The 8,654-nt window shown below is 46.0% G+C and overlaps 1 protein-coding gene across 1 annotated transcript; it reads left to right on the top strand.

The window, feature by feature from the left end:
- Positions 1-1,697: 1,697 nt before the first annotated feature.
- Positions 1,698-6,317, top strand: LOC129343462 (chemerin-like receptor 1). Its single transcript, XM_054999662.1, has 2 exons — positions 1,698-1,741; positions 4,556-6,317. Exon 2 carries the CDS (start codon positions 4,564-4,566, stop codon positions 5,614-5,616), a length of 1,053 nt encoding a protein of 350 aa, XP_054855637.1. The 5' UTR covers positions 1,698-1,741; positions 4,556-4,563; the 3' UTR covers positions 5,617-6,317.
- Positions 6,318-8,654: the final 2,337 nt, after the last annotated feature.

An 8,654-nucleotide genomic window follows, 5' to 3' on the forward strand; every position in this document is an offset into this window, starting at 1 on the left:
AGAATGCAACAGTTGCCCCCACTGTCATCGGGGCACTTGGAACCCTCTCGAAAAACTTTGCAATACATATGGAAAAACTGCAGCTTTCTGACATAACACCTACAGAACTGCAAAAGACGGCGCTACTTGGGACAGCGTACATATTATGCTGATATTTGGTTGATACTTAGGTCTCCGGTGGAAACTTGTATCAGCTTAGCAAGGCCAATCAATAATAACATGTGACCTCTGCTTATTGTTGATTGTGTTTCAGATAATTCTTATACCCTTGAGGAACAGTACACTCCTTCTATCTGGGATGGTCGTCCTCTTCCACCGAGCGTGCAGCTTTGGGAGGGATGCACATGGAGCGGTGAGGGAGGAAGGGGACACCCGCCTAGCCAGCCAGATCGCCCTCACATAATAATAATAATAATAATAATAATAATAATAATAATAATAATAATAATAATAATAATAATAATAACTGTGCTTATATATCACTCTTCTAGACAGATTAGTGCCTCACCCAGAGCAGTGAACCAGTTAGTGTTATTATCCCCACAATGCAGCTGGGGAGCTGGGGCTGAGAGGAGTGGCTTACCCAAGGCCACCTACTGAGCTCATGGCAGTAGTGGGATTCGAACCGGTAGAGTGCTGATTCGCAGCCGAACCACCTAACCACTGTGCTACAGCAACCCTACATAGCAACCTTAGTGCTGCACCTGGCCCCATAGAAGCAGATGAAGCAGGAACATCATCTTCAGCCATGAACATCAGGCACATAGGATGGTTCAAACACCAGTAGAAACTCAACATGTGCATGTGGAGGGAGTGGTATCTGCATGGGAAGGAAAGGAAGTTTTTTTTTAAAACTTCACTTTTTGTATTTGTCCTACTTCCTGGTCTTTCTCCAACCCATGGTATTAATTATTTGTGCACCCTTTGGGGACATCCTCAAAGATATACCTTCGAGACACCCCGAGTGGGTTAAAACTTGATAAACTCTGGAGCACGTTTGTACACATGAATATAGTTTTAAAGAAGACTTTGCCAAAGCTCCCCAAAGAGTGAAAGAAGAGTGTTTTTTTTTCCAGGGACAGAGGCTAAAACAATAGGGGCAATTGGAGTAGAGCTCATTGTCTTGATCAGCCGAAGTGGAGTTAAATTATGCAATTTTTAAAATTCCACAAGGAATTGCATGAATCAATCTATCGTTATTTGCATAATGTATTCAGCTTGCAGAATCCGGGCCTTCTCCTCTCAGAACTCTGGTTTATTTTAGCATAGAGTATGCTACCCTGCCCACAGTCAGCCCTACCGTTGTCTTAATAAAATACTTCCACTTGCAGAAAAAACAGCTTGACAGCAATACGAGGAAAGGCATACTTTTGGAGCATTCTCAGCCTCCCAATGAATCATCCCAGCCCAATCGAGGAGAGTGAGATTTTATTAAATGACTCCCCCCGTTTCTTGGAAACCTTGGTTCTCTGACCTCCTGTCTTTTGCCCTGCCTCAAGTGGCTTCATTCTCTCGTCTGGCAACACTTCTTTCACCCGTGCTGGCCTTTGCGTCCTTCCCTCTGCCATGCAAAAAGGAATAGCGACTGCAATCTCTTCCTCTTTTCATCAAGAGCCAATCTTTGGGTTGGCCCAAGGCCAAGATCTCAGACAGGCGGGGGAAGGCAGCAAGCAACCAAATCTCCCATTTCCTGTAAAAGAACATCTGCGAAGAACAGAAGAGCTCCTGTAGCCAGTGGCAGGTAAATGGCTGGTTTAGGATACTTCATCCTCTTGATGCTGGTTTTCACGTTAGGGCACAAGGACTGATCTGTCTCCGTGACCATTCAGAACAAGAGAAGTATGTTTTTGTCCCATCTTGGGATTTTTGTTCTGCCATAGGACTAGGATTGCCAGCTCCAGGATGGGACATACCTGGAGGTTTTTTTAGGGTGGAGCCTGGAGAGTGTAGGATTTGAGGAGGGGAGGCACTTCTGTAGGTTATAGTGCCGTAGAAGCAGCCATTTTCTCCAGGGGAACTGATATTCATGACTTGGAGACCATATTGAGAGATCTCCAGGCAGCACCTGAAGGTTCGCAACCCTGCATGGGACTGTGTGTAAGTTTCACCTCTGTTGTGGTTAGCAGCACATGGGGTTGTACTGTGGTTTGTATCATGATATGTGTAGTTGCCGCATCTGAGCCTGTTTGCCTTTTATCCTGCTTTGATTTTGTGTGCGGTACATTTAAAGCATGGAGGATATCTCAGTTTCCCTGTATGTTGTCATCTGTTCTTTGCACACTTCTAGGGAGGAGCTACAACTCAGTGGAAGAGCCACATGCTTTGCACACCAAAATCCTAGGTTCTATCCTGGTACAACAGGGAATTACTTAAGAGCCACAGCCAACGAGAGAAGATCATGTCTTTCCAAATGAGTGATAGACAAAGTCCCCTGCTTTCAAATAGAATCGGTGTGGCTATTTACAAGCTCTTTCCATGATTTTTTTTTTAAAAAAAATACTTTTTTTAAAGAGTTCTAAATTGGCTAGCAAGATTTTGGCACATACATGTCCCCTGCAGTGCTGTTTGAGTGCTATCGTATAGTGGGAGACAGGTGGCAATATATTGGCTAAGCTACCACACAAGACCTCCGCGCAGATTATTAGATTGCTGGACTGCAAACAGAGCCGGGCCATAATTTTGAACAGTGGAATTTATAGAAACGTAATTTGATTTCAGCAATCAGGAGGGAAGGAGGCATACTTCACTGTCTCACCCAACAGGTTTCGTTTCAGGAGCTGGAAGAATTAGGGATGAGCGAATAATATCCCCTATTTCGTTTCTTTCATTTTTTATTTTGGTCCTCTGCTTTTCCTGGTTAGTTTTATAGATTAGATTGCATTTGGTATGCACGGAGTAGGGTTTTTATATGCAATCGATCTAATATTTTTACACATGTTGTGCATCATTAGTACATATTGTAGTGCTGATTTACTTATCCACATGTTAAAAAATGTGAATGTTTTATGAGATAAAATAGGGGTGAGGAAATGGAAAATGGCAAGCAAAGAATCCTGGGTTTAGTTTTCACATGGGAGAAACAAAATCAAAATGGGGACATGGGGGTTAAAATAGGGAACAGAAATTCAAAATCATTTCTAGTAAGGTTGACCCACTTTTCAAGATCCTGTCCCCTGGGTCTCTGTGCATTATATTCCCAAAAGTCTCTTTTCGTATACTCTTGACAAACCAGTTTTCAAAATGGTGAACATTTGTTTGAAAGCCTGTGAAAATTCTTGTATTGCATTTTTGACATATAGTTAAAAGAAAATCTAATTTTTTCCTCTTATCATGTGAGTCGCAGGGAATGAATGGGGTTGGATCCAATCAGCTTTTCTGCTGATGGAGAAGAAAGGAAGGGGTCCCCTTTGACCACTTTTAGGGTCATGGGACTTGCATGGACAAAAGCCATGTGCGGTGGGGGCTGGAATAAAGGAACTGGGAGAGATTGAGTGAAGCTGGCTGTATCCAACCTTTATTCTGCTGTAGCAGAATAGAGCTACTGAGAGCCAAGCTACAAGTGACTTTTTTCATGTGTAGAACACTTGATTGTTCTCGCAAGTTTTCCTGGGAAGTGAAGTCCGAGTGTCCTTCCCCTCTCTGTTAGAATCGCTGCCTGAAGAGCCAGAGAAAGCCGGCTGCAGCAGCAGCTTTTGCAAATCCAGAGCAGCTCCCCGGGAGCAAGACGCCCAGAGAGAAAGTTGCAGCTGCCCACCCCCAAAGATCATTGAGAGCAGGCTTGTGACTGGAGGACGATTTGCAAAAGCTGCTGCTGCAGCCGGCTCTCTCTGGCTCTTCAGGCAGCGACTCTAACAGAGAGGGGAAGGACACTGGGACTTCAGTTCCCAGGAAAACTTGCAAAAACGATCAAGTGTTCTACTCGTGAAAAAAGTCACTTGTAGCTTGGCTCTGAGTTGCTATAGCACAGGGGTTAAGTGGTTCAGCTGCAAATCAGCACTCTACTGGTTCAAATCCCACTATTGTCATGAGCTTAGTAGGTGGCCTTGGGTAAGCGTCTCCTCTCAGTCCCAGCTCCCCAGCTGTATTGTGGGGATAATAACAACATTAACTTGTTTACCGCTCTGGGTGAGACACTAATCTGTCTAGAAGAGTGGTATATAAGTGCAGTTGTTGTTGTTGTTGTTATGTTTGCTTACGTTTATAAAGGGCTTGGTTTAAAAAAAATGTTCATAGAGTTGAAGGGTTAGGGCTTGGGCCAGAGATTTATTCTTCTCCCTCCTCCAACCTTCTCTTCCTTTTTATGTCCCCCTTTCCTGTAATAGCTTGGCTTGCTTTCTTGAGTCACCTGTTATGGCTGCCTTCTGTCCGCAAACACAGCTGCGTGAATCTGCCTCACTCTGTTGACTAGGATGTTGAAGAGGCGTATGTATGAGTCATCTCCACAGCTGACAGGAAGAACAACACAGAGGCTGGAAAATAGGGAACCTCTTCCCCCTCAAAAATTTCTAAACTGGAAAAGACCCTTGATTTCTCTTCTCTCTCTTTTTTTTGCAAGGTTCCATCATGGGGGTCAACGTCACTGGCATATGGCCTACCAGTGCCCCTTCGTTGACGTCCCCTAAAGCCAAAGCTGACGCGAACACTATAATGGACATGGTGCAAGTCTTCTTCTATAGTGTGGTGTTCCTTGTGGGTTCCCTCGGCAACGGAACCGTGATCGCCATCACGGCCCGTCAGGCCTTGCACACTGTCAACTGTGCCTTTTTCCTCAACCTAGCCTTGGCGGACTTCCTGTTCTCGGTCAGCCGGATAGTGCCGTTGATGAAGAACGCTTTCTACAGAGGCGAATGGCCCTTTGGGAGCTTCCTGTGCAAAGCCAACAGCTTCACCAAGTACCTCAACATGTTCTGGAGCGTCTTTCTCTTGGCGGCGATCAGCTTGGACCGTGCAGCCTCCGTGGTCTACCCGGTGTGGTCCAGGAACCGCCGTGGACCTCGCTTAGCATGGCTGTCTGCTGTCAGTGCTTGGTTTATGGCCACCATGGCCAGCCTCCCTTTCTACTTGTATCGCAGTGTGATATTCGACTCGAAACGCAACGAGACTAAATGTTCCCTCACCCTGGGAGACGGGGAGAGCGTAAAGTTGATATTGTATCTGCTGAGGTTGGTATGTGGATTCCTGGCTCCTTTTGTCATCATTGTGGCTTGCTATGGGTTAATCGCTGTGAGGCTGAAGCAACGCCAAGCCACCATCCGCTCCAAGAAACCCTTCAAGGTCATACTGGTGATTGTAATCACGTTCTTCCTCTGTTGGGCACCGTACCATCTCTTCCTCCTCCTCAAATTGGCGGGAATTAAAAGCCAGGCGGTTTCTATTGGCCTCCCTCTTGCTTCCTCTCTGGCTTACCTCAATAGCTGCATCAATCCCATCCTGTATTTCTTCATGGGCCTGGACTTTCGCAGAGAAATTGGTCGCTTTAATTTGACAGGGGCCTTCAGAAGGACTTTGCTTGAAGGTACTGTCTACTCAGTGGGAGGACTTTCCGGTCGCAAGAAGGAAGCTGTTTCTTCCACGTGCGAGTTGGGAAGCTACACAGTAGCCCAGAAGGTGGTCTGAACACACACCATCTTTTTTTGAATAGAAAGGTGGCATATAGATAGTCTAAGAAATAAATACAAATAGGATGCACATGTTCCTTTTAAGTGACATCTCCAGATCAGGAAAAGACTGAAAAATGTGGAACCCATCCATATTTCTTGGATGCTTTCAAACTATAGATGTGTTGGAAGACATCTTGAGTTTGGAAAGTCAGCGTGGCTTACATGGAAAAAAGACAATTTGAAGGACACTCTTTTAGAAAACTGACTCTGGAAATGGATTGGCGACAAAGAGATACTTCAAAGCCAGAAAGTGATGGAATGTCCCGGCAAATGTTAAGATACAACCTGTGAATCAAATAGTTGGTCCTCAGATAGGACTGCTGAGCTTTCACCAGCAGCCTTGACTGCTAAAACCATAGAGTTTCCAGCAATTCCTAGAGCCAACCCTACATCATTTCCAGATTTCCCCCCAAAGTGACATTTACTATGTAGTTGATGTAATCCTCCCCTCCCCTATTTCTCTGCCCCCAGCTCTCCTGCCAGTTGCCAACCCTTGCAATCCGGTCCACACATGCAAGTTCATGGTACAGTGTGGTGACATCAGGTCCAAGCTGTGGTCTTCATGAGAGCTTTCGGGAGCTCGGCCTCCTTTTCAAGACTGTCTTTGCTCTTCCAGCACTGCATTTTAACCGACTGGTTACTTCTTCTGACCTTGCTGACCACCAAAGTTCATTTGATAATTCTGTGGACTGAAGGGTGAAATATAAATATTTTAAGAAATAAAATTTTTAAATGGACAGATGGTCAGAAGCAATGCCACGAACAAGTTTTACAATGCTTTTCATGAGTGATTGTTCCATTGTGTCAGGACTTGCCAGGTAGTTCCCTAAAACACTTCACTGCATCACTTGGGTGAAGTAGTTAAAATGTTTATTGATTAATACTGGTATCAAGCAACTCAGGGCCAAGCTACAGGTGACGAATGACACAGGTTGGACACTTGTCAGCTTCCCTCAGGTGTTGATGGGAAATGTAGGCATCCTGGTCTTGCAGCTTGGCTCTCCAACTGCTGTCCACTGGACTTTTCAACTGTCACTTGTCCAACATTCTGCCAAGCTGCCTACATTTCCCATCAAAACTTGAGGGAAGCTGACAAGTGTCCAACCTGTGTCGGGTGTCACTTGTAGTTTGGCCCTCAGACAATGGAATTGGCTGGAATGCCCAAAGGTGATAGAGCATAGACAGTTATAGAAGGAAGTCCCCACCCCCCACAACATAGAAACAGCTCAGGAGGAATTTTGGTGGGTAAGGTCTGAGGAAGGCTTGGGAAGAGGGAAAGAGGAGTTCAGCTTCTCCAAGGTCAAGTTCCCAGCGTGGCAGGAACTCAAAATGAAAACGCCTCTCCTGTAAGATAAGCAATTACTCATAGCACATTAGAAATCAGCTTCACTCTGCACTTACTCAAAAACCCATTACTACAGTAGAGCAATTCAAATGTAAATGCAACTACATGACAGATATGCAGGGCTTATCTGACACACTGAATCTTACTGGATTTTCTAGTTATTTCACAGTCGTGTCTAACTCCAGGTGTGCCCTTGTCTTCCAGCAACTGCCTGGCTATGAACAGCATAAGCATGAGCCATCTCCCTTGTACACGTGTAAAGTATGTGCAGTTTAAATGAGGGAACACGGAGCGAGAGACTGCTTTTCATTTCCAGGCTGTTTTTTAAAAAAATATTTTATTATAAATACATATTTTTCAGGCTGGATATTACACTCTTCTGCAGTCCTCAGGAGTGAACTGAGGGCCAAGCTACACATGACGAATGACACTTGAACAGCAAGTGTATTTCTCCCTGTTCACTTGCCCTCCACTCAATCCACTTGCCGTTCAAGTGTCATTCGTCATGTGTAGCTTGGCCCTCAGTTCCAAATCAACCAGGAAATAGATGACGTCTTTGTCTTCTTCCGGTTCTTGAGTTCAAAGTTTTGCCTGGGTCTTGAAGACTGTTTCTTTGGTAAATAACTATGTTATTGTTAGACGCAGGAGCCTCTCTTGTTGTGTATAGGGTTGCCTTCCTCCAGGTGGTCCCTGGAGATCTCCAGGAATTACGGGTGATCTCAGAGCACAGGCATCCGTTCACCTGGAGAAAACGGTTGCTCTGGAGAGAGGACTCTATGGTATTGACACCAGCCGAGATCTCACCTCTCTCCAAACTCCATCAACTCTGGGCTTCATCCACAAATCTCCAGGAATTTCCCAACCAGGAGTTGGCAACTCTAATCACAACACAGTAAGGGCCGAATTAGATTCATATGTCTCTCATGCAACCTGCAAGTTTGTACACCCCCAGTTTGTATTAGGGTTGTGGTGGGACACGCCCACTAACCCATAAGCTCACTGCTCCTTCCTGCCCTCTGGGGCACCTGAAGTTCACTGGTAACAGTCCAAGTCTCTGCCTGACATGTGCCACCCACGTGGTGCCCTCCCAACCCTCACGGGGGCTTTTGCACTTTCTCCCTTGCAGCTGGTGCCATCACTTGACCTTCGTGCAGGGCCTTTTTTTCTGGGAAAAGAGGTGCTGGAACTCAGTGGGTTGCCAGCACAGGGGCAACTCCTGGTGGGAGGTAGTACCCCTGGTACCACATGCGCTCGTGCAAAGTGCATGCACACTCCCAGGACCACACTTTGGGTCAGTTGGAACAAGGGGGGAGTTTTTAAAAGTTTAAATCTCCCTCGGCACAAATGGTCACATGGCCGGTGTCCCCGCCCCCCTCTTCTCCAGACAGAGGGGAGTTGAGATTGCCCTCCGCACTGCTGGAAATCAGGGGGCGGGGACACCGGCCATGTGACCATTTTCAAGAGGTGCCGGAACTCTGTTCCACTGCATTCTAGCTGAAAAAAGCCCTGCTTTTGTGAGAATTGCCTTTGGGGAGGGCCAAGAGACTCCCCACTCCCCTGGGCAGACTTGCCCCTCTGTACCCTGCCTTGTGCCCAGTCTCCTGCTACCCAGCACCTGGCTACTGCAGAGACAGCTTACTGCACTTGTG

Source organism: Eublepharis macularius, chromosome 15 (genome assembly GCF_028583425.1).
Source record: "Eublepharis macularius isolate TG4126 chromosome 15, MPM_Emac_v1.0, whole genome shotgun sequence".
Lineage (NCBI taxonomy): Eukaryota > Metazoa > Chordata > Lepidosauria > Squamata > Eublepharidae > Eublepharis > Eublepharis macularius.